The 26,675-nt window shown below is 40.9% G+C and overlaps 1 protein-coding gene across 2 annotated transcripts in view; it reads right to left on the bottom strand.

The window, feature by feature from the left end:
* Positions 1 to 26,675, bottom strand: part of PLA2G12B (phospholipase A2 group XIIB) — a 50,936-nt gene that overhangs the window by 12,803 nt on the left and 11,458 nt on the right. Inside the window, exon 2 of one of the 2 annotated variants that reach the window (XM_056529610.1) lies at positions 19,136 to 19,224. In XM_056529610.1, coding sequence (XP_056385585.1) covers positions 19,136 to 19,224 — 89 coding nt within the window. The remainder of the gene's footprint in view (positions 1 to 19,135; positions 19,225 to 26,675) is intronic. The other variant, XM_056529611.1, reaches the window with a different exon arrangement.

The following is a 26,675-nucleotide window of genomic DNA, read 5'->3' as shown; positions in this document are numbered from 1 at the left end:
AAAGTTATCACTCCCTGGAGTGAGGGGAGATTGTTGAATACACCCCAGTCAAAAGTCTGCGGGGTGAATGGGCTGCAGGTGTGACAAGACCAAAGAACCCGACACAAATTCCTTTCGCGTACTTCCCTTCGGAAGACAGGGACACAGATCCCACGGAATCGGGACGTTGAGGCTGCCTAAAACAGCCTGTGAAGAGGAGGAGTACAGAGCACCCGTCATGGGCCCCAAGTATATGCCGAGGTCCTATTTTTCTGCAGCAGCTCCAGCGGACAATGTGCCCAGGCCTACTCCCTCTGAGGAGGTGAGGCCTAAGCAATGGGCACCAACAGATGTGCCTAGGCCTTCTCCATGCCCGGAGGTGTGGCCTAAACAGCAGGCACCGACGGAAGTGCCGCGGCCTACTCGACCCAAGGAGGTGAGGGCAGACCAACCGGCACCAACGGTAGTACAAGTTGCCTAAGCGGCTGCTATAAGTTTTGTGGTGAGCGTTAACCCCTCAGTGTAACAGTCTCGACTCACCGTCTCATGGGACACTGCTTTCAACCCCATGACAGAATCCCAACCTCGTGCTCCCCTCTACACGTCTCAGAGCCGGAAGCATGCTGATAGGCAAGGTTGGGAGTCAAGAAGATTTCCTGTTTAATTCATTTTTCTTCTCTGCTTGCCATTAACTGTTGGTACTCCAGTACCTTTATTTTCTACATATTTCTTCATTTGGTAACCTGTTCAAGAAGAAGTGCCTGGCAGGACTATGCCAAGAAGTTCATCGTTCAGCAAGGTAACCGCTTCTTAAGCTTGTGCCCGGCCCCAGGCCCAGAGACTCCTTGCCTGAGGAGATCCTTGTAAGTTTATGCCCAGCTCTAGTAACAGCCGTGATGTTTTTTTTTTTTTTTTACTCATAACGTAGGTGGAAAGCTGATCCTTGTGTGTCTGTTTATTGTAAATATCCTCCTAGTAATATATTTTTTTGCATAAAATGTTGCACCCAACAGCAGGTAAATGTTACCTGAATGCATCAAATGTTGTGCTACTATCAAGTAGCCCTTGTGTTCTAATAAATAAAATGTCAAACAAATGTAAGTGGCTATTGTACAGAAATATCCAATTCCTGTACACAAAATACATATCTTTTTCAGGTGTTATAGTGTTTACGTAAAGGTGTCCTCCCAGCTCCTATGGAAGTAACAATAATGCCACCCTACACTAGTGCCTACCAAAAACATACCAATTAGGTATCAAGACTGACAACATTCATAAATACAGTGTACACATAGTACATAAACTTCATCAGTGTACATTCAGAATTCAGTACACGTAACTCAGAAAAAAATATATATCTCACAAAAACACAAAACTAAGTCTTAGGGACATGCTATATCTCAGTCCATACCACTGTTATGCACTAATGTCATGCACTAATATGTTCTTTTGTCTTTTACTTGTTCAGGATGCTCTTCCTGGCCAGAAGGTATTCCTGCAGCTAACTAAAAATACACATATCCAAATCCACAGTTCTAGGGGTAAGTGTGTAGTACCAATAGACCCTAGCAGCTAAGGCATTGGGCAGAAAGCCTCAGGCAACCCAATCCGCAACCAGTGTATAACTCTAGAAAATAATAGGTGGTATAATAATGTGTGGTATAATATCTAAGGTATGTCAAAAAAGAAAAAATTTGACAGTGAGATTTATTATGGTATGTAGAAACATCAAATTCATTATACATACTTCTAGTCGTGTATTAGTCAGTCAAGAAGAAAAAAAAAGTAAATCAAATGTTATTTGTTATTAAATTTCATGAATAGTCAATAGGTGCATAATAAAGTAAACTAAAATGGAGATACCAAAAGGATATAGATAAGTTCATACTACTATACTATTCTTACATGCACAGAGACTATATATATTTTCTGCACTTATTCCTCAACAGTCTGAATATGGACATTTGTATTAATGCTCAGGACTGCATCCAACCCTATGGCCATTCCGTCCCTCTACCTTAGGGGACCTACGTCGAGAACGACTTTTCTCAAGTAAGGGGGTTTGTGGTATCCCGGTACAGGACCTGGTCCTGTCCCTGTCTAAAGTCCCCTCAGCCAGAGTCCCTTCATTCCCATAGGGCTCTCCTGCAGGGCTTACCCCTGGTCACCTCATATAAGTTGTATATTGTTTAATATATAAAGATAATATTAATGTATAGGAAATATATATGTATAGGACCTTTCCCGGGTCACATGATGTACAGTTGTAATGTACTATTGTTCAAGGACCTTCCAGGGTCATGCGATGTACCCAGAGTTCACTGGGTTCAGGACTTACAGGTTTTCTGACCAATGAGCTTAGTCCAGCCCCTTATTATATAAAGGGCTGTAGCCACTAAATTCTCTCTCTTACTCTCTTGAGACCTGGACACTAAAGAAGCCCAAACATCTCAGCAGAAATCTCAATTCATCTAGGCCCAAACCCTAAGAACCTGCAGCCACTAAACCGTGAGTTACAAAGCTCAATCTACCAAATCCTGTGTGACTACTACCAGCTAAAATATTATAATTAGTAGCACAGTGGCCTGCAACAAAGCTCATTGCTTCAAAGTCCCAGCAAAACCTGTGAGGAACCTGCATTCCGGTTGCCTCTTAAAAGACTGTTATGTATAAAGACTGTTGCATAAAATCTTCAAGTAAAGTTCTTCAGTTTATTCATAAAGTCTGCTGTGGACATTCCGTTATTTTCCCTGATGTTTCTGGGACGGTTGGAGGTAGGACCATTAACACTAAGGAAACCGCACCCTGGCGTCATGACAGCTAAGAGTTAATACCTCCAGACCCTGCACTCACATCACCGCAACACCCCAGACACCACAACTCTCCTGGTTAACCCCCCAGTTCTATGGGAGGGGGCATATAGATTCTCATGCCCTCTCCCATAGAAATGAATAGAGGGGGCGTGGCGTTGCGTCTCCACTCTCCAGTCCAGGAAACTCAGAGATTTCTGAAACTGGACACACATCCCCGCATAGAATGTGGGTGCTGCAGGGAGATCGTGGGGGGTCCTAGTGGCAGGCCCCCCCGCAATCAGACATCTTATCCCCTATCCTTTTTGGATAGGGGACAAGATGTTTTTGCCCGGAATACCCCTTTAACTTATCCCCTATCCACATGATAAGTAAGTGATTGCGGGGAATCCAACTGCTTAGACCCCCCACGATCTCCTGAACAGGCGCTGGCACTGAAAAGACCCATGAACAGCACTCGGGCATTATCGGTGCTCCCATAAAAATGAATGGTTCGCTTGCTGTCTACCGGTAGTTGACATGCACTCCCCACTGAGACAGATGGGGTGTCCCATCCCTGAGATCGTGGGGGTCACAGTGGTTGGTGGCTGGTGGTTGGACCAGCTACTTATACCCTGTCCTGTGGATAGGAGATAAGTTAATTTTAGATGGAGTACTCCTTTAGTAGTAGAGGTGCTAGCTTCCTGTAGTGTACTGGTAAATATCACAGCAGGGACCAGTGAAGAATCACATTCCACTGTGGTGTCCCAGTACGGGATGGTGTGGCCCCGCACTGTCCTCCTGCCCTGTCAGGCAGAGTCCCAGCATGTCCCCAGGGTCCCCCTTATAGTATCACTATAATGTATATATGTTTGTATTATAAAAGTATACTGTTTCTTTAATGTTTGTACCACATGATTGTTACCCAGGAGGCTCCAGTAACCAGGTGACCCCTCATGTGACCTATGAGCTCCTTGCACAGCCCCCCTATATAACCAGGGGAGGGGCTGCAATCTTCCTCTTTCCTCCTGAGGTCCAGTGCAGTCAAGTTGATCCAGTGTCTGTGTCCAGAGAATTGGAGGCCTCAAGCCTAAAGTCCTGCAGCCACAAGTGGGTCATCAGTAAGTCAAGTGATCTTATTGTCAGTCACCATCTCTGTTAAGTCAAGTCCATCTGTAGTTGCCGTGGCCTGCACTAATGTTAGTTTAACTACTGCAACTCCCAGCAAGCCTGCGAGGTCCCCCTGTGTCACTGGTCACCTCCCTGGGATATTTGGCTGTACTGCAAAGACTAAATCACCTGTCTTGCCTCAGAAAAGCTGCCATTATCCTTAATCTGGCGTTGGTGTCTTCATTGCCCCTGCCTAACCCAGGATCAGCGGTATTACCTTCGGGTGGTTAAGGCTAAACCACTCCCTGGCGTCACGACAAGAAGGGGTTAATACCATCTGCCCCTTGGGCCATAACATCTGCCCTGCATCTACCCTGCACCTCACACCCCGACACCACACCACAATTTAAAGGGGTACTCCTGAGGAAAACTTTTTTTTTAAATCAACTGGTGCCAGAAAGTTAAACAGATTTGTAAATCACTTCTATTAAAAAATCTTAATCCTTCCAGTACTTTTTAGGGGCTGTATATTAAAGTGAAATCCAAAAAAGAAATGCATTTCCTCTGATGTCATGACCACAGTGCTCTCTGCTGACCTCTGCTGTCCATTTTAGGAACTTTCCAGAGCAGCATATGTTTGCTATGGGGATTTTCTCCTTCTATGGACAGTTCCTAAAATGGACAGCAGAGGTCAGCAGAGAGCACTGTGAAGTGATTTACAAATCTGTGTGTATGTAAAAAAGGAATAAGTCCGGCAACTCTCCGTTGATACGCTGACTGCTGCGAGGCTCAAATCATATTCATGAGGCGGAGATCAGTGTGGGAAGCTCAGGTGGCAATTAACCGGTTGATTTTGTGCAAAAGCACTTCATCCGGCCTCTAAATTACGTAATTGCAACCCCACTTATATATTCGGGTCGAACTTGATCACATGACCCGGTCCATATAATAGAATGAAAAAATATAAACTTTATTAGAATGTGCAAAAAATAGCAAAATAGTACACTCGTATAAAAATACTATTGAACACAGTAAATTCGATTCGTCACGAACTTCTCGGCTCGGCAGTTGATGCCTTATCCTGCATAAATTAGTTCAGTTTTCAGGTGCTCCGGTGGGCTGGAAAAGGTGGATACAGTCCTAGGAAAGAGTCTCCTAGGACTGTATCCACCTTTTCCAGCCCACGGGAGCACCTGAAAACTGAACTAATTAATGCAGGATAAGTCATCAACTGCCGAGCCGAGAATTTACTGTAAGTTCGCTCATCTCTAGATATATCGCTTAAAAATGTAGCGATTATGGTATATTAATAAAAGGAGAGAGATCTACTTTCTCATTTAAACCTCCAAGGTGGATAATCCATTTATCCTCCGCCCTGATCAGCATCGTGTCACGGTCTCCACCGTTCTCAGGTATTTTAACCCTCTCTAGGCCACCAAATTTCAAATGATCCGTCACATTGTTATGACACTCTTGTATATGTGATATCAGGCGGGTTGTACCTCTGCCAGTTCTTATTGTATAAAGATACTCACAGAATCTTGTATTCATTTGTCTTTCCAATATAGAATTTTCCGCATTCGCATACAATATAGTATACCACATATGATGATTTGCAGGTTATCAACTCTGGAATTTTATGCACATATCCACCAAGCGTGATTATTTCGGTAGCTGCGTCAAATCTGCAGTAGCCACAGCCTCCGCATCTTCTATTGCCTCTCGGCCCGTATTTAGTTAACCAGTTACCTTGCATTTTATTTCTCTCATTATTCCTTTTTTTCTTTTTTTTTTTATATAGTCTGCAATTGTCCCATTTTTCTTATATGTAATTATCGGATATTCTTTTGTAATGTCTGAAATATCAGTATCTTTCTGTAATAGGAACCAGTTGTTGAGAATAGCACGTCTAATCGCGTCATTCATTTGACTATTTTTAAATGCAAAAAAACATCTTTCTTCATTATTCTTTTTTTTATTATTTCTGTTTACTTCCAATAATTCTTTCCTGGAATATTTGTCGATCTTATTTCTTGCTTCTTGTAGGACTCGACTAGGATAACCTTGTTTCTTTAATCTGGAGGTAAGTTCATTAAGCTGCTGTTCACATTTACTTTCCTCACTGTTGATTCTCTTTAATCGTGTCATCTGACTAAAAGGTATAGAGTTCTTTATTCTGTCCGTATGAGAACTATCATAATGCAAATATGCATTCTTTGCTATCTGTTTACGAAAGCCTTCGGTAAATATCTCATTGTCATTGATAGTAATGCGGACATCTAAAAATTCAAGGACATCTCCTCCAAATGCACTGGTAAATGTCATATTCTTGTTATTAACAAAATTTAGATATTTCACAAAATCCTCAAAGGTCTCTTTAGAGCCCTCCCATATAAGTAGAACATCATCTACATACCTCATGTAACCCTTTATATTGCCAATATAAGGGTTAGATGTTGTGTAAATATATTCTCGTTCGAAAACTGCCAAAAATAAATTTGGATATGTGCATGATGTTGGTCACCATAGCCACTCCGTACTTCTGTTCATACCAAGTGTTATTATACTGAAAGGTGTTATTTGTTAGAATAAACCGCAATGCTTCACAAATGAACTGTGTAAATAGTGGATCCTTATTTGTCTCCTTTAGGACTTGTTGGATCGCCTCTATACCCGCATCATGTGGGATGCGGGTATAGAGGCTCTCTACGTCAATTGAGCACAGTTGGTAACCAGGTTGCCATGGGAAATCACTCAGAAATCGTAGCAGATCCCCCGGATCTTTGAGATACGATGGGGTAGTACTTAAAACAGGACGTAATATCCAATCGACATACTTTGAATGGTATTCGGTTACACTACCTATACTGGCCACAATTGGCCATCCAGGTGGATTAATCCAGGTCTTATGTACCTTAGGAAGTATATATATTTTTGGTTTAGAGGGATTGGATGGGATAAGTTTTTCTGCTTCTTTTGTGCTGAGCACTCCTTTTGTGACTTGCTCCCTGAGAAAGGTGCATAACATATCCAATATTTTTTTTCGTGGGGTCATTACTGAGTTTTTCATATATATTATCGCCACTGAGCTGACGTATAACCTCATTGTCATATTGTTCCGCAGACAATATGACAATGCTACCTCCCTTGTCTGAGCGAGTCACAATGATATCAGCATTCGAAGCAATCCAATCCAATGCCTCTCTTTCTTGTCTTGATAAATTAGGAACTTGTTCAGGATAGATCAATGCTTTCACTTCTCTCAAAACCGCATTATTAAACAAATCTAAAGGAGAACCGGGAGCAATGGGAGGATTAAACGAAGAAGGCTTTCCCTTAGTAAATCTGTTACCATCACCTTCGCCATGTGTATTAACATCGGCAACTGTGGTGGAAACGTCACTATCGGACAGAGTCGCGAGTAAATGTACAGTTTGCAATTCTGTAGTGTTCAAGTCATATGTGGGTATAAAACCCAGAGCGCCTATCGTACATGGGGTATTTTCTTTACCATGATCTACATTACCAGTGCATTTGGAGAAAAACAATTTCAAATGGATTTTCCTAAGTGCTTTAAATAAATCAATTTCAAAGGAAACATAATCAAAATTTTCACTAATACCGTAGTTAAGTCCTTTGGATAATACCTTATAACAAATCTGGGAGATCTCAATACCAGATAAATTTACTCCCAGTCTATCTTCTTCTAACTCCTCCAGGATACTGTCTTGCGTTTGTAGTAAGGACGGTGATGATAAGTCTCTCTGTTTCTTTCTCTTTCTTCCACCCCTCCTCTTTCTTTTTCTAAAGGGCCACTAGGACCCTGTTCACTCTTTGCATTAGGGGCATCTCTGGATGACTCATCTGAGGTGTCTGATTCTGTGGTCCAATAATCGGGACTCCTTTTCTTTCTATTGTTTCTCTTCCTATAATTCCTCTTACCGCCTCTATTATTAATGCTGGTTTTCCAGGAAAATCATTCTTAGTATCGTAGTCTTTCTTGTCTCTAAGGAACTTATCTCTCTTTTTCTCTTTTATTTCTGCTTGAAGTACTAAATTATTTTTCTCTATATTCCTAAAAAAAAACTATCGAACTGATTTTCTGATACTCTTGTTCTATATTATTTTTTAGATCTAATTAGATCTTCTGTAATATTAATGTATTCCTGTTGATTTTTCTCTAGAATAATTTTAACCAAGTTAAAGCAATGGAGGCAGGAAGATCGGATGTGGAAGACTTTTTAACGTATGCAACACACAAAATGAAATACAAATTTTAAGCGTTAAAGCACTTAAAAACAGGATTTTAACCTCACAGAGAGAAAGACACGTACATTTTGGACAATTAACTCATTGAAGGCCTACTATGACTGTGGCCGGGCACCTCGCGGGTTGCGGGCATTTAAAACACCCTCTCAATTCCTTAATGATCCCATAATTATTGCCACCTGGAAGGCAGCACATATCTCTCATGCTAATAACTTGGTTAAAATTATTCTAGAGAAAAGAGGAGGGGTGGAAGAAAGAGAAAGAAACAGAGAGACTTATCATCACCATCCGTACTACAAACGCAAGACAGTTTCCTGGAGGAGTTAGAAGAAGATAGACTGGTAGTAAATTTATCTGGTATTGAGATCTCACAGATTTGTTATAAGGTATTATCCAAAGGACTTAATTACGGTATTAGTGAAAATTTTGATTTTGTTTCCTTTGAAATTGATTTATTTAAAGCACTTAGGAAAATCCATTAGAAATTTTTTTTCTCCAAATGCACTGGTAATGTAGATCATGGTAAAGAAAATACCCCATGTACGATAGGCCCTCTGGGTTTTATACCCACATATGACTTGAACACTACAGAATTGCAAACTGTACATTTACTCGCGACTCTGTCCGATAGTGACGTTTCCACCACAGTTGCCGATGTTAATACACATGGCGAAGGTGATGGTAACAGATTTACTAAGGGTAAGCCTTCTTCGTTTAATCCTCCCATTGCTCCCGGTTCTCCTTTAGATTTGTTTAATAATGCGGTTTTAAGAGAAGTGAAAGCATTGATCTATCCTGAACAAGTTCCTAATTTATCAAGACAAGAAAGAGAGGCATTGGATTGGATTGCTTCGAATGCTGATATCATTGTGACTCGCTCAGACAAGGGAGGTAGCATTGTCATATTGTCTGCGGAACAATATGACAATGAGGTTATACGTCAGCTCAGTGACGATAATACATATGAAAAACTCAGTGCTGACCCCACGAAAAAAATATTGGATAAGTTACGCACCTTTCTCAAGTCACAAAAGGAGTGCTCAGCACAAAAGAAGCAGAAAAACTTATCCCATCCAATCCCTCTAAACGAATAATATATATACTTCCTAAGGTACATAAGACCTGGATTAATCCGCCTGGATGGCCAATTGTGGCCAGTATAGGTAGTGTAACCGAATACCTTTCAAAGTATATCGATTGGATATTACGTCCTATTTTAAGTACTACCCCATCGTATCTCAAAGATACGGGGGATCTGCTATGATTTCTGAGTGATTTCCCATGGCAACCTGGTTACCAACTGTGCTCAATTCACGTGGAGAGCCTCTATACCCGCATCCCACATGATGAGGGTATGGAGGCGATCCAACAAGTCCTAAAGGAGACAAATAAGGATCCACTATTCACAAAGTTCATCTTTCAGTATAATAACACTTGGTATAAACAGAAGTACGGAGTGGCTATGGTGACCAACATCATGCACATATGCAAATTTATTTTTGGCAGCTTTCGAACGAGAATATATTTACAGAACATCTAACCCTTATATTGGCAATATAAAGGGTTACATGAGGTATGTAGATGATGTTCTTCTTATATAGGAGGGCTCTAAAGAGACCTTTGAGGATTTTGTGAAATATCTAAATTTTGTTAATAACAAGAATATGACATTTACCAGTGCATTTGGAGGAGATGTCCATGAATTTTTAGATGTCCACATTACTATCAATGACAATGAGATATTTACCGAAGGCTTTCGTAAACAGATAGCAAAGAATGCATATTTGCATTATGATAGTTCTCATACGGACAGAATAAAGAACTCTATACCTTTTAGTCAGATGACACGATTAAAGAGAATCAACAGTGAGGAAAGTAAATGTGAACAACAGCTTAATGAACTTACCTCCAGATTAAAGAAACGAGGTTATCCTAGTCGAGTCCTGCAAGAAGCAAGAAATAAGATCAACAAATATTCCAGGAAAGAATTATTGAAAGTAAACAGAAATAAGAAAAAAAGGAATAATGAAGAAAGATGTTTTTTTTGTGTTTAAAAATAGTCAAATGAATGACGCGATTAGACGTGCTATTCTCAACAACTGGTTCCTATTACAGAAAGATACTGATATTTCAGACATTACAAAAGAATATCCGATAATTACATATAAAAAAAATGGGACAATTGCAGACTATATAAAAAAAAAGGAATAATGAGAGAAATAAAATGCAAGGTAACTGGTTAACTAAATACGGGCCGAGAGGCAATAGAAGATGCGGAGGCTGTGGCTACTGCAGATTTAATGCAGCTACTGAAATAATCACGCTAGGTGGATATGTGCATAAAATTCCAGAGTTGATAACCTGCAAATCATCATATGTGGTATACTATATTGTATGCGAATGCGGAAAATTCTATATTGGAAAGACAAATGAATACAAGATTCCGTGAGTATCTTTATACAATAAGAACTGGCAGAGGTACAACCCGCCTGATATCACATATGCAAGAGTGTCATAACAATGTGACGGATCATTTGAAATTTGGTGGTCTAGAGAGGGTTAAAATACCTGAGAACGGTGGAGACCGTGACGCGATGCTGATCAGGGCGGAGGCTAAATGGATTATCCGCCTTGGAGCACAAGGGCCGGCAGGTTTAAATGAGAAAGTAGATCTCTCTCCTTTTATTAATATACCATAATCGCTACATTTTTAAGCGATATATCCTTTGTTCAATAGTATTTTTATACGAGTGCACTATTTTGCTATTTTTTGCACATTCTAATAAAGTTTATATTTTTTCATTCTATTATATGGACCGGGTCATGTGATCAAGTTCGACCCGAATATATAAGTGGGGTTGCAATTACGTAATTTAGAGGCCGGATGAAGTGCTTTTGCACGAAATCAACCGGTTAATTGCCTCCTGAGTCTCCCACACTGATCTCCGCCTCATGAATATGATTTGAGCCTCGCAGCAGTCAGCGTATCAACGGTGAGTTGCCGGACTTATTCCTTTTTTACATACATTGTGTAAACTACTTACCTGTGTCCTGGCACCACCGTAACACATGGAGCAAGTTTTAACAATGGATTGTCACTATCATGTGTATTAGGAACACTGATTATTTATCAACATTCCTGGATATTTCCATTTAAATATTTTTTGCACTCTATTTACCATTAGGTGCCACCCTTTTTTTCTGTATTATTTATAATGATTTAACTGTTTAAGTTTCTGGCACCAGTTTATTTTTTTTAATTTCCACTGGATTACCCCTTTAACCCTTTAAGGACCAAGCCCATTTTGGCCTTAAAGGGGTATTCCAGGCAAAATCTTTTTTTTATATATCAACTGACTCCGGAAAGTTAAACAGATTTGTAAATTACTTCTATTAAAAAAATCTTAATCCTTCCAATAGTTATTAGCTTGTGAAGTTGAGTTGCTGTTTTCTGTCTAACTACTTTCTGATGATTCACATCCCGGGAGCTGTCCAGCTCCTATGGGGATATTTTCCCATCATGCAAGGGATATTCTCCCATCATGCACAGCTCCCAGGATGTGACATCATCATTGAGCAGTTAGACAGAAAACTTCAGAAGCTAATAACTATTGGAAGGATTAAGATTTTTTAAAAGAAGTAATTTACAAATCTGTTTAACTTTCCAGAGCCAGTTGTTATATAAAAAAAAAGTTTTTGCCTGGAATACTCCTTTAACCCCTTAACGACGCAGGAGGTATATTTACGTCCTGCGCCGGCTCCCGTGATATGAAGCGGGATCGCGCCGCGATCCCGCATCATATCGCGTCGGTCCCGGCGCTAATCAACGGCCGGGACCCGCGGCTAATACCACACATCGCCGATCGCGGCGATGTGCGGTATTAACCCTTTAGAAGCGGCGGTCAAAGCTGACCGCCGCTTCTAAAGTGAAACTGAAAGTATCCCGGCTGCTCAGTCGGGCTGTTCGGAACCGCCGCGGTGAAATCGCGGCGTCCCGAACAGCTGATCGGACACCGGGAGGGCTCTTACCTGCCTCCTCGGTGTCCGATCGACGAATGACTGCTCCGTGCCTGAGATCCAGGCAGGAGCAGTCAAGCGCCGATAATGCTGATCACAGGCGTGTTAATACACGCCTGTGATCAGGATGAGAGATCAGTGTGTGCAGTGTTATAGGTCCCTATGGGACCTATAAACACTGCAAAAAAAAAGTAAAAAAAAAGTGTTAATAAAGGCCATTTAACCCCTTCCCTAATAAAAGTTTGAATCACCCCCCTTTTCCCATAAAAAAAAATAAAACAGTGTAAAAAAAAAATTTAATAAACATATGTGGTATCGCCGCGTGCGTAAATGTCCAAACTATAAAAATATATAATTAATTAAGCCGTACGGTCAATGGCGTACGCGCAAAAAAATTCCAAAGTCCAAAAAAGCGTATTTTGGTCACTTTTTATAACATTAAAAAATGAATAAAAAGTGATCAAAAAGTCCGATCAAAACAAAAATCATACCGATAAAAACTTCAGATCACGGTGCAAAAAATGAGTCCTCATACTGCCCTGTACGTGGAAAAATAAAAAAGTTATAGGGGTCAGAAGATGACATTTTTAATTGTATAAATTTTCCTGCATGTAGTTATGATTTTTTCCTGAAGTGCGACAAAATCAAACCTATATAAGTAGGGTATCATTTTAACCGTATGGACCTACAGAATAATAATAAGGTGTCATTTTTACCGAAATATGCACTGCGTAGAAACGGAAGCCCCCAAAAGTTACAAAATGGCATTTTTTTTTCGATTTTGTTGCACAATTAATTTTTTTTCTGTATCGCCGTGCATTTTTGGGTAAAATGACTAATGTCACTGCAAAGTAGAATTGGCGACGCAAAAAATAAGCCATAATATGGATTTTTAGGTGGAAAATTGAAAGGGTTATGATTTTTAAAAGGTAAGGAGGAAAAAACGAAAGTGCAAAAACGGAAAAACCCTGAGTCCTTAAGGGGTTAAGGACCAGACCAATTTTATTTTTGCATTTTCATTTTTCCCTCCTCTTCTTCTAAAAATCAGAACTCTTTTGTATTTTCATCTTCAGAAGAGTATGAGGGCTTGTCATTTGCACGACCAGTTATCTTTTGTAATGATATCACTCATTTTACCATAAAATGTATGGCACAACCAAAAAATACTATTTGTGTGGCGAAATTGAAAAGAACACCAGAATATAGCTAATTTTGGAAGGTTTCGTTTTCACGCTGTACAATTTACGATAAAAATTACGTTTTCTTTTTTCTGTCGGTCAATACGATTAAAATGATACCCATGATTACATATTTTTCGATTATTGTACCGCTTAAAAAAAATCTCAATTTTTTTTAACCAAATTATTATGTTTGAAATCCCTCTATTTTGACCACCTATAATTTTTTCATATAAGCGGCAGTATGAGGGCTAATTTTTTGCGCCGTAATTTGTACTTTTTATTGATACCCTATTTGCATATATAAAACTTTTAATACATTTTTTATAAATTTTTTTGGAATATGATGTGACAAAAAAGCAGCAATTTTGGACTTTTTCTTTTTTTTACGTTTACGCCGTTCACTATACAAGATAATTAACATTATATTTTAAAAGTTTGGACATATACGGACACAGCAATACCATATATGTTTATTAATTTTTTTTTACGCTTTTTGAGGGTAAAATGGGAGAAACGGACATTTTACTTTTTTGGGGGGGAGGGAATTTTTCACATTTTTACTTTTACATTTTGTAAAAAAAAATGTTACACTTTATAGGGGTACTCCGGCACTAAGACATCTTATCCCCTATCCAAAGTATAGAGGATAAGATGCCTGATCGCGGGGGTCCCGCCGCTGGGGACCCCCGTGATCTTTCTCGCTGCTCCGGGTCTGATGACTGCCGATCACGGGGCCGGAGTATTGTGAAGTCACGGTTCCGACCCTGTGTGACGTCACGCTCTGCCCCCTCAATGCAAGCCTATGGGAGGGGGCATGACAAGGGATAAGATGTCTTTGGATAGAGGATAAGATGTCTTAGCACCAGAGTACCCCTTTAATAGTCCCCATAGGGGACTATTTATAGCAATGATTTGATTGTTAATACTGTTTAGTGCTATGCATAGGACAAAGCACTGATCAGTATTAACGTCACCTTCTGCTCTGGTCTGCTCAATCTCAGACCAGAACAGAAGACCCCAGGAGACGGCCGGAGGAAGGTGAGGGGACCTCCGGCCGCCGTTACAGATGATCAGATCCCCGCGGCAGTGTTGCGGGATCCAATCATCCATATTAAGTGCTACACTTCCGCAGATGCCATGATCTGTATTGATCACGACATCTGAGGGGTTAATGCCGGACATCGGCGTGATCGCTTATGTCCGCCATTACCGGCGGGTCCCTGGCTACAGGCCAGCAGGAGTCCAAAGTCTGTGCAAGAGGGGGGAAATGTGCTCTGGACAAGTAGGGAGACACCTAGTGGCAGCTTTTTTATCCCCTTAACGACGCAGGATGTAAATGTACATCCTGGTGAGGTGGTACTTAACGCACCAGGACGTACATTTACGTCCTATACATAACTGCGAGCATCGGAGCCATGCTCGGCAGGTCCTGGCTGCTGATAGCAGCCAGGAACTCGCCAGTAATGGCCAACATCCGCGATCGCGCGGATGTCCGCCATTAACTCCTCAGAGGCCGTGATCAATACAGATCACGGAATCTGCGGCAGTGCAGTCACTAAAATGGATGATTTGATTGCCCGCAGAGCTACCATGGAAATCCGATCATCCAGAACGGCAGACAGAGGTCGAGCAGACCAGAGCAGAAGATGACCGATAACACTGATCAGTGCTATGTCCTATGCATAGGAGTAAACAGTATTAACAATCGAATGATTGCTATAAATAGTCCCCTATGGAGACTATTAAAGTGTAAAAATAAAAGTTAAAATTAAAAGCAAACAAATTTGAAAAATCCCCTCCCTGAATAAAAATGAAAATTGTCAGTTTTTCCCCATTTTACCCCCAAAAAGTGTAAAAAAATTATTTTTATAAACATATATGGTATCTCCGCGTGTGTAAATATCCAAACTATTAAAATATATAGTTAATTATCCCGTACGGTGAACGGCGTGAACGTAAAAAAAAAAGTCAAAAATTGCTTTTATATAACATTTTATTCCAAATAAAATGTATAAAAAAATGTATTAAAAGTTTTATATATGCAAATGTGGTATCTAAAAAATTTACGGATCACGGCGCAAAAAATGAGCCCTAATACCGCAGCTTATACGGAAAAATGAAAAAGCTATAGGTCAGCAAAATAAAGGGATTTTAAACGTACTGATTTGGTTAAAAAGTTTTCGATTTTTTTTAAGCGGTATAATAATAGAAAAGTATATAATCATGGGGTATCATTTTAATCATATTGACCTACAGAATAAAGAAAACAGGTCTATTTTGCCGTAAATTGTACAGCGTTAAAACGAAACCTTCCAAAATTAGCAAAATTGCGTTCTTATCCATTTCCCCACAAAAATAGTATTTTTTTGGTTGCGCCATACATTTAATGGTAAAGTGAGTGTTGTCAAAGAACAACTGGTCACGCAAAAAACAAGCCCTCATACTAGTCTGTGGATGTGAGTTATGATTTTTAGAAGGCAAGGAGGAAAAAAAACATCCTTAAGGGGTTAAACACAAATAAAACATAGAAATCTTTTTTTTAAACAAAGTATGGTACATTACAAATATGTTTTATTTGCCATAAGGAGTGCAATAGCAAAAAAAATTTTTAATGACAGTGCCCATTTAACTCTTTCTGGGATTCGAAATTTCCACGGCGGACGTTCCACCACAGAACATTCCGTTGTGTTAATGATGCAGCAGAATCCCATTGAAAATATAAGGAGGCTGCCACACCGTAAATTCACCAGAATTCTGCTCAGAAAATGCGTAGTGTGAATAGGCCCTTAGTTGAACTGAGCCCTGAGGCTAGGTGGTAGAGTCTTGGCTGTCTGTGACCAAAATAAAAAGTTTTTTGGGGTGGTTGATTTAAGAATTCTGATAAGATTGTATATTTCTGTGTATAATGCTATATAAACTTAGTACAATTACAGAGGAATGTCCAGCGCAGATAGATGCAGAACGGTGCTCTTTATTGCAATAAAACTTCAGTACATGTAAGACATGGACACTGGTGACGCGTTCCGGCCCTGGCGTCGGGCCTTAAAGGGGTACTCCGCCCCTGGCATCTTATCCCCTATCCAAAGGATAGGGGATGAGATGTCAGATCGCTGCGGTCCCGCTGCTGGGGACCCCGGGGATTGCCGCTGCGGCACCCCGCCATCATTACTGCACAGAGCGAGTTCGCTCTGTGTGTAATGACGGGCGATACAGGGGCCGGAGCAGCGTGACGTCATGGCTCCACCCCTCATGACGGCCCGTCCCCTTAATGCAAGTCTATGGCAGGGGTGTGACGACCGCCACGCCTCCTCCCATAGACTTGTATTGACGGGGGCGGGCCGTGACATCACGATGCTCCGGCCCCTGTATTGCCCATCATTACGTGCAGAGCGATCTCGCTCTGTGCAGTAACGATAGCGGGGTGCTGCAGCAGCGATCCCCGGGGTCCCCAGCAGTGGGACCCCGCGATCTAACATTTTATTCCCTATCCTTTGGATAGGGGATAAGATGTCTTGGGGCGGAGTACCCCTTTAATTACAGAGGAATGTCCAGTGCAGATAGATGCAGAACGGTGCTCTTTATTGCAATAAAACTTCAGTACATGTAAGACACGGACACCGGTGACGCGCTTCGGCCCTGGCGTCGGGCCTTAAGGCCCGACGCCAGGGCCAAAACGCGTCAACGGTGTCCATGTCTTACATGTACTGAAGTTTTATTGCAATAAAGGGCACCGTTCTGCATCTATCTGCGCTGGACATTCCTCTGTAATTGTACTTACATATCCAGGCGTTGCCCACGCCAGTCCGGGCGCTACGGGCTTGGGAAGGGAGCTGGACATCACCTACTTCAGCTATATAAACTTAGTGTAACAAACTCAGGGAGGGTCAAATAAATATCTTCTACTTTTTGGAAGGTTTGGTGTAAGAGTGACATTGGAGGGGATCTGCAGTACCACTGTTTGTATGTAGAATTTCCTTTTTCCTTTCACTGCGTCTAGGATTCATTGAATTATTCTGCAGACAACACCTGCATACGGAGGCTAATAAACAAGTGTGTGCAGTCAGCAGAGTGGCACTATATTGCCGGCACACAGTATTTGCTCACAACAAATATTTATGCCTGAATGCTTGATCCTGCCGCATTTCGTTTTGCTCAGCAATTTCTATAACCTATGAGTACAGACCACACAGAAAATGTTACGGAATCTCCCATTTCTGCTATGAATATTCATGAGGGATATATAATTATGTAATGCTGAAACTGCAAAGGTGACTTTGTTACAGGGAAGCACAAATTGGGTTATTTATAAAATACCAAATGGCACAGAGATTGTCAGATTATTTATTAATGAAGCCGTACCTGCATAATAATGGTTTGGCAAATCATTTTTGTTTATTGTCTGCAATCCCTCACAATGCAAGTTATCACATTAACGCTAAGTTTACAAGCAGCGGATATAATATTGACATTTTTGCAACTGTTACATTAAATTAAATGGCAAAACTCCAACTCCACACTCCAAATCAAGGAGCATGATCGGGCACTGCCAAATGATAAGGCGTGCTATGCCAACATGTATAAAATTTAACAAAAGAATAAATGTACAATGTGTTTCGAAGCCGAGCCGGCTTCTTCTAATTAAATTAAAGGGGTATTCCAGGCAAAACTTTTTTTTATATATGTCAACTGGCTCCGGAAAGTTAAACAGATTTGTAAATTACTTCTATTAAAAAATCTTAATCCTTCCAATAGTTATTAGCTTCTGAAGTTTTCTGTCTAACTGCTCAATGATGATGTCACGTCCCGGGAGCTGTGCATGATGGGAGAATATCCCCATAGGAACTGCACAGCTCCCGGGACGTGAGTCATCAGAGAGCAGTTAGACAGAAAACAACAACTCAACTTCAGAAGCTAATAACTATTGGAAGGATTAAGATTTTTTAATAGTAGTAATTTACAAATCTGTTTAACTTTCCAAAGCCAGTTGATACATAAAAAAAAGATTTGGCCTGGAATACCCCTTTAAATGGACCTGCAGAAAAACACAAGGCACAATGTGGTACAAAACACCACGAAAAAGCTGTAAAAATGCAACATGTGAATATAACCTGAAAACTTCAAATCTTCATAAAACACCTCGGTTGTGATGATAGGTTAAATCACTTTAACCTAATAGCAATATTTCTCTAAAAAAAAAGACTTTAAATAAGAAAAGACATCAAAATTTCACACAATGTGAACTTACCCTAACCCACTTCCAGATTATTAGATCACCATGTGCAGTGATGAGACTCCACCCTGACTCTCTGCAAAGCCAGATATGTGGAAAATGTAGGCAGCATTAGAAAATCATTTCCGTGATGGAATTGGAATCAGTATAGCTAGAAACTCACAAGGCATACAAAAGAACCTCTACTTTCTGGTCTGACATCATCAGAAGGTGCCTTTTGCCCCAGAAATCTGAAGCTGGCAGCTTTAATAAGCAGGAGAATTATAGCCAGACCCAGCAAAAGCAGGGCTGACATAGGTAACAGGAATTAGAAACCTGGTTACTTAGAAACCTTAAAGGAGTACTCTGCCCCTAGACATCTTATCCTCTATCCAAAGGACCCCCGCGATCTCCCTGCTGCACCCGGAGTTCGTTTGGAGTGTCGGCAGCAGCGCCGGAGGCGTGTGACATTACGGCCGTGCCCCCTAAATGCAAGTCTATTGGAGGGGGCATGATGGCCATCTTAATGTTTAATAATGTTAACAATTGTGTCTACTTGAATAGATGTTAGTAGTACATACACTCTCTGGTACCTTGAGACCAAGGAAATAGGAGCTGCAGCCATTGGGTTCTGGAGGCTTGTAGTCTGGTCGGGGAAGCGGAGCTTTACCTTGAAGAAATTCAAAAGAAACTTTGTATGAACATGAAACATTCACTATCGAATCATCTAAAGTCCAATATACAGTCATGCCCATAAATGTTATCACCCCTAAAATTTTAGGAATTGCAAAGGATTGCAGTAACATATGTTTTGCTATACACATGTTTATTCCCTTTGTGTGTATTGGAACTAAACCAAAAACAGGAGAAAAAAAAAGCAAATTGGACATAATGGGGGAGATTTATCAAAACCTGTGCAGAGGAAAAGTTGACCAGTTGCCCATAGCAACCAATCAGATCGCTTCTTTCATTTTTAACAAGGCCTCTGAAAAATGAAAGAAGTGATCTGATTGGTTGCTATGGGCAACTGGTCAACTTTTCCTTTGACAAGTTTTGATAAATCTCCCACAATGTCACACAACTCCAAAAATGGAGAAACTGGACAAAATGATTAGCACCCTTAACTTAATATTTGGTTGCACACCATTTAGAAAAAATAACTGAAATCAGTCGCTTCCTTTAACAATCAATAAGCTTCTTACACCTCTCAGCCTGAATGTTGGACCATCTTCCTTTGCAAACTGCTCAAGATCTCTCTAATTGGAAGGCGCCATTTCCCAACAGCAAATTTAAGATCTCTCCACAGGTGTTCAATTGGATTTAGATCTGGACTCATTGCTGCCACTTCAGAACTCTCCAGCGCTTTGTTGCCATCCATTTCTGGTGCCCCTTTTGACGTATGTTCGGGGCCATTGTCCTGCTGGAAGACCCAAGATCTCGGACGCAAACCCAGCTTTCTGACACTGGGCTGTACAGTGCGACCCAAAATCCATTGATAATCCTCCGATTTCATGATGCCTTACACACATTCAAGGCACCCAGTGCCAGAGGCCGCAAAACAACTCCAAAACATCATTGAACCTCCACGATATTTCACTGTAGGTACTGTGTTCTTTTCTTTGTAGGCCTCATTCCGTTTTCGTTAACCAGTAGAATGATGAGCTTTACCAAAAAGTTCTATCTTGGTCTTATCTGTCCACAAGACAGTTTCCCAGAAGGATTTTAGCTTACTCAAGTTCATTTGGGCAAAACATTGTCTTGTTTTTTTATGTCTCTGTATCAGCAGTGGGGTCCTCCTGGGTCTCCTGCCATAGCGTTTCATTTCATTTAAATGTCAACAGATAGTTTGCGTTGACACTGATGCTCCCTGAGCCTGCAGAACATCTTGAATATCTTTGGAACTTGTTTGGGGCTGCTTATCCACCATCCGGACTATACTGTGTTGACACCTTTCATCAATTTTTCTCTTTCTACCATGCCCAGGGAGATTAGCTACAGTGCCATGGGCTGCAAACTTCTTGATAATGTTGCACACTGTGGACAAAGGCAAATCTAGATCTCTTGAGATGGACTTGTTGTAACCTTGAGATTGTTGATATTTTTCCACAATTTTGGTTCTCAAGTCCTCAGACAGTTCTCTTCTTCTCTTTCTGTTGTCCATGCTTAGTGTTGCACACACAGACACACAATACAAAAACTAAGTGACCTTCTCTCCTTTTTATCTGCTTTCAGGTGGGATTTTTATATTGACCACACCTGTTAATTGCCCCAGGTGAGTTTAAAGGAGCATCACATGCTTGAAACAATATTATTTTTCCACAATTTTGAATGGGTGCCAATAATTTTGTCCAGCCCATTTTTGGAGTTTGCTGTGACATTATGTCCAATTTGCTTTTCTTCCTCCTTTTTTTGGTTTAGTTCCAATACACAAAAAGGGAATAAACATGTGTATAGCAAAACATGTGTTACTGCAATCCTTTTCTGTGAGAAATACTTCATTTTCTTGAGAAATTTCAGGGGTGCCAACATTTACAGCCATGACTGTGTTTGTCACCCATTTTGCAACTACTTTTACCAAATAGATCGCGGTGCTTGTTCTACAGAATTGTCTGACCTTTCCTATCTGGAGCTGGTTAGAGATGTTTTTATAAATGTAATCACTAGTAAAGGTCTACATGTTCTTACAGGAAAAGATATGTTTGATGATAGATGAAAAGGATTGACCTTTACAGTGAAAGCGAAGTGTATTGTTCATTGTTGAATCTGTCATATCTCTTCATATCTTTTGCCAGCTTTACATTCTGTTATCTGTAGACAAGGCCTTTATTTTATAATGACATTTTTTGTCTATGAAAGTAAATTCCAACCCTTTTATCATGGAGAAACTTCTGACAAAAATTTCCCCCTACCGGGAAACCTTTAGAATTGCCCCATCCTACATTGCTGGCTGGTCTTGTATTTGAAGGGGTCCTGTAAACATATTTAAGGGAATAGAACCCTGACACTGGTTTAGAGCATTTTGCTCTCCATTTTATGGAACTGAGTACATGCATTGCCTTTGTATTATACTGTATCTCTTACTTAGTTCAGTGGAGTATTCACCAAAGGACATGTGACTACCAAGATAGAAGGAGGCCTAACTGAACTGCTTACTCTACTTGCCTTGAAACTGTTACCAATGGTGGAGCTCACTGGGTATAGATTAATTAAGCTCCCAATGAGTTTAAAGTCTTACTGTCATTTAAAAAAAACTTGTTACATGGTTTGATCAGTTGGGATCTCGAGGGGACATTAACTATTGTGTTTATACTGTTTTTGTAGCGGCAAAAAGACGCATCTTTGAGCGCAGTGTGTTAATGCGCCTTTTTGTTGCGCCTTTTTAATATATACCTTTTTTTTTTAACTGCCTGTGAAATACAGCAATGGATACTTCCCAAAGTGGTGGACGATATTTACTATTTCTGCCTTTTGGCAAAAGGGCACATAAAAAGGATTATTGTCTCTAAACAAGCAACAAATTAATTCCATGTCTAGGCAAGATTTTCATTGTGTCTGGAGCCAGCAAAATCAGAAGGCTGAAACCAAAAGCTGCAAATATTTGCACCTTCATAGTAAATTTGATGCACAACAGCCAAAATAAGCACATCAAATTCTGTCAGGAAAAACAGCATTGTACAGGCAACATTAATAAATATCCCCATCAGTGCTTAGACTCCCAATGATCAGGAGTGGGGATAAGTTTGCGATCTTTGTTTTGCTATTCCATTAGTCTATGGGGCAGAGAGAGAAAGATCCCCGAGGGAGTAAAGCACGCTACTACGTTCTTACCCTTGCTCATTCTCCTGATTGGTTGGGGTCCTAGTACTAAGATCTGTGACATGTCAAAGGTTTTTTTTTTAATGATAGTTATAATATAATACTAAAAGCTGTAAAAATCCATTAATAAAATAATAATAATCATGACATTTGGACTGTAAAATTAAGGTTTGGTATGAGGAACTAACCCCTATCCAGCAGCATCACTGGTCTTCCTCACTCTGCGATACAGAAGCTCTGGTGCTATGGCTGCAAGAGGCTAACCAGTCCCGCTGAGCTGGCAGCCATAGCACCAGAGTGACACCTTATGTATTGCAGATTGAGACGACGGGCCATCAGGGCTCAAGCTAGTGTTCCACGCTGCCTGAGGGTGCCAGATTAAATTATTGGCGTTTGTGTTCCTGAAGCCTGTACTACCATTGCCTGGACTTTGATGTCTACCTATTTCTCCGGACCCCTGCTTTGAATTTTGAATTGGAATAGACAAAACTTACTGTTCTGATCCAGTTGGGTTTGGTTAGGGCTGCACTGTCTCCCTACTCATTCTAAATAGACAGACAAGGAGAGCGCTCCTAGTGTGATAGCGTAATGTAAAAGAAAGATAATAGACAAGAAAACTTGCTCACCAAGTCTAGTTTTACTGCGACCAAGTACAACTATGGTGAAGGCGTGAAGTGACCCTGCAACGGGCGAAGAGCGGCAGCTGCTCCTGGACACACAGGCGAAGAAATTAAGCGGATCCCTCCAGGGAACAAACCAGGATAGAGGCAGCGCACAGGACTTCAAAGGTAAAATGGTTTATTTACCCGGCATGCAACGCGTTTCGCTGGATAACCAGCTTCATCAGGCATGTCTGATGAAGCTGGTTATCCAGCGAAACGCGTTGCATGCCGGGTAAATAAACCATTTTACCTTTGAAGTCCTGTGCGCTGCCTCTATCCTGGTTTGTTCCCTGGAGGGATCCGCTTAATTTCTTTACTCATTCTAAAGTCATAGAGGTCTCGGGAGCTGGGCCAATTCTGAGTTTTTATTTTGTGTACTTTCTTGGTTAAGTTAGGTGTAAAATCTATGCTATCTTAGTGGCTTAAAGGGAACCTGTCACATTGAGAATGCAGTCCAATCTGAAAGTAGGAGGAGCTGAACAGAATGATTTATAGTTTTGTGGAAAAAGATTTACAATATTAGTTCATTTATCCATGTAAGGCTCTGCTCAATCTGGGCTAAGTAGTTAAGTGTGTGGTTCTATTCTGTAATTGGGGACACCTGTCAATCATTGAGTAGGACTGCCCACATGACTTATCTCAAAATGAGTAGAGATTTACATTACGGTAATAAAAAACAAGTTATCCTGAAACTTTTCCACAAAACTATATATAAATCTACTCCTCATGCTCTATAACATGCTGCCTGCAGATCATACTGTATTTGCAATATGATAGGTTTCCTTGAAGCTTATACAATTTACTGGGAAATGTGGAACTTGCTTAAAGGGGTACTCCGCCCCTAGAAATCTTACCCCTATGCATGAAGAGGGGATAAGATGTCTGATCACGGGGGTCCCACCGCTGGGGACCTCCGCGACCTCTCCTGCAGCCCCCGAGTCATCAGCTGGACGGAGCTAAGTTTGCTCCGTGGCTGATGACTCACAATACAGTGGCTGGAGTATCGTGATGTAATGGCTCTGCTCCTCGTGATGTCACACCCCGCCCCCTAAATACAAGTCTATGGGAGGGGGCGTGGCATAACACACAGATATTGATATCACTATCTACCTTGTTAAGTGTGTTAAGGGTACGTTCACACATACAGGATCCTGTACAGATTTGATGTGCAGGATTTGTAACTGCAGATTAGAAGCTGTGCTCAGTCATTTAGTTTACATTGAAATCTGCAGCAGAAAATCCTGTGCATCAAATCTGTGTACATGTAAACATACCCTAAAAGAATACTTCCAATGAGGATTTTCTTTATGCAGGTGACCAGGTGTATCAGTTATAAGAAAGCTGACCTGTTGAACACTAAATATTTTACATGTTACTCAATAAACCAAAGCCTCATTTTTGACTGGTATCACAGTTTAAGCATACTCTAAGGCTGGGTTCACACTACGTTTTCTCCCATACGGGAGCGCATATGGCAGGGGGGAGCTAAAACCTCGCGCTCCCGTATGCCTTCGTATGCGCTCCCGTATGTCATTCATTTCAATGAGCCGGCCGGAGTGAAACGTTCGGTCCGGTCGGCTCATTTTTGCGCCGTATGCGCTTTTACAACCGGACCTAAAACTGTGGTCAACCACGGTTTGAGGTCCGGTTGTAAAAGCGCATACGGCGCAAAAATGAGCCGACCGGACCGAACGTTTCACTCCGGCCGGCTCATTGAAATGAATGACATACGGGAGCGCATACGAAGGCATACGGGAGCGCGAGGTTTTAGCTCCCCCTGCCGTATGCGCTCCCGTATGGGAGAAAACGTAGTGTGAACCCACACAGTGCAGCTTTGTTTGGGGTTTGAGGTGCAGTTTTAAAGCCAAAACCAAGTGTGGATCTTAATGAATTAGATAAAATAATGAACCAGTGCAACTTCTACTTTATCTTTTTAAAATCCATTTCACACCAGAAGTGAATTCAAAAATGAGTAGAAGTAGCATCTGTTCTTTATTTTCAATTCATTGTGATACACTTCTGTTTTTTGCTTTAAAGGGGTACTCCGGTGGAAAACACTTTTTTAAATCAGCTGGTGCCAGAAAGTTAAACAGATTTTTAAATTACTTCTATTAAAAAATATTTGTCCTTCCAGTACTTATTAGCAGCTGTATGCTACAGAGGAAATTCATTTCTTTTTGAATTTCTTTTTTGTCTTGTCCACCGTGTTCTCTGCTGACACCTGATGCCCATATCAGTAACTGTCCAGAGCAGGAGAAAATCCCCATTGCAAACCTATGCTGCTCTGGACAGTTCCTGACACGGACAGAGATGTCAGCAGAGAGCACTGTGGACAAGACAGAAAAGAAATTAAAAAAGAAAAGAATTTCCTCTGTAGCATACAGCTGCTAATAAGTACTGGAAGGATTAAGATTTTTAAATAGAAGTAATTTACACATCTGTTTAACTTTCTGGCACCAGTTCATTTAAAAAAAATAAGTTTTCCATCGGAGTACCCCTTTAAAACAGCACTGTGTAAGAGCACTCTTAAGGGAGATTTATCAAAACCTGTCCAGAGGAAAAGTTGCCCATAGCAACCAATTGCTTCTTTCATTTTTAACAAGGCCTCTGCAAAATGAAAGAGGCAATCTGGTAGGTTGCTATGAGCAGCTGGGCAACTTATCCTTTGCACAGGTTTTGATAAATCTCCCCCTTAGCGTCTATTCCCACGGGCAGAATTTCCGCCTCAAATGAAAGCCCAATAGACTATGGGATTCCACACTTCTGAATTTCTGCATCAATTCTGCACCAATTCCACACCAATTCCACACAAGATCTGCACAAGCCAGAAACCACCCAAGGAAGCAGAAACGGAATTGGTGCGAAAAGTCCACCCGTGTGATTAGACCCTTAGGGCAACAAAGAGTTTATTGGGAATTGATGAGTACTAAAAATAATTCAATTAAATAGATGCATCTAATCCAAGAGAGGGTGCTTGGTATCCGAAACCTTAGGTGCTTTCTTATAAATGACCTTATTACTGCCTCTTGCATCAGATTTTCAGGCTGAAATTACAGTGTAAAGTAGAACTTGAAACCTTTTTCTGTTCTACACATCTGGGCCTAATGGAATTCTTCCCTTTACCAATTTTAGAAGGAGCTTTCTTAGATTTAATAATAAAATATAGACCATTGGGAAATTTTAAGGTTTTTGTCTTACAAATGTATCTCTTTTTTTCTAAGCCCTTTCGATCAGACCCAAAATTAGAGGGAGTGATTCAAATAAAAGCATTATGTTGGGGAGTTACTAGGAATGCAATTGTCTATTCCCTGTCATCCCTCAGCAGCACAATGTGGGGTGTCTCCGCTCCTGTGGGCTAAAATAGGATCAGGATTATTTAATGAAATTAAAGAAATCATAGGGACCTCCACACTCCTTGACTATAAAATACCCCCTTCACATCAGGACAGTGAGTTTTTTTCTGTCCAGATATGAGCATGGATGCTCCTGAGCTGCCCCTTTCCACAGTATCACCTTGTCTTTCTCTTTAGGATCTTTTTTCCGTGCGAAGCCCCGTGCAGGGCGCCCTCTTCCAGTGGTCCGGAGGTCGCGGGCTGGAGCTCGGAGGCTTGCGCATCACTTCCGGAGATGCGCCATCTTGCCA

Source organism: Hyla sarda, chromosome 7, assembly GCF_029499605.1.
Source record: "Hyla sarda isolate aHylSar1 chromosome 7, aHylSar1.hap1, whole genome shotgun sequence".
NCBI classification, from domain to species: Eukaryota; Metazoa; Chordata; class Amphibia; order Anura; family Hylidae; genus Hyla; species Hyla sarda.
This window is presented reverse-complemented; position numbering and strand designations above follow the sequence as displayed.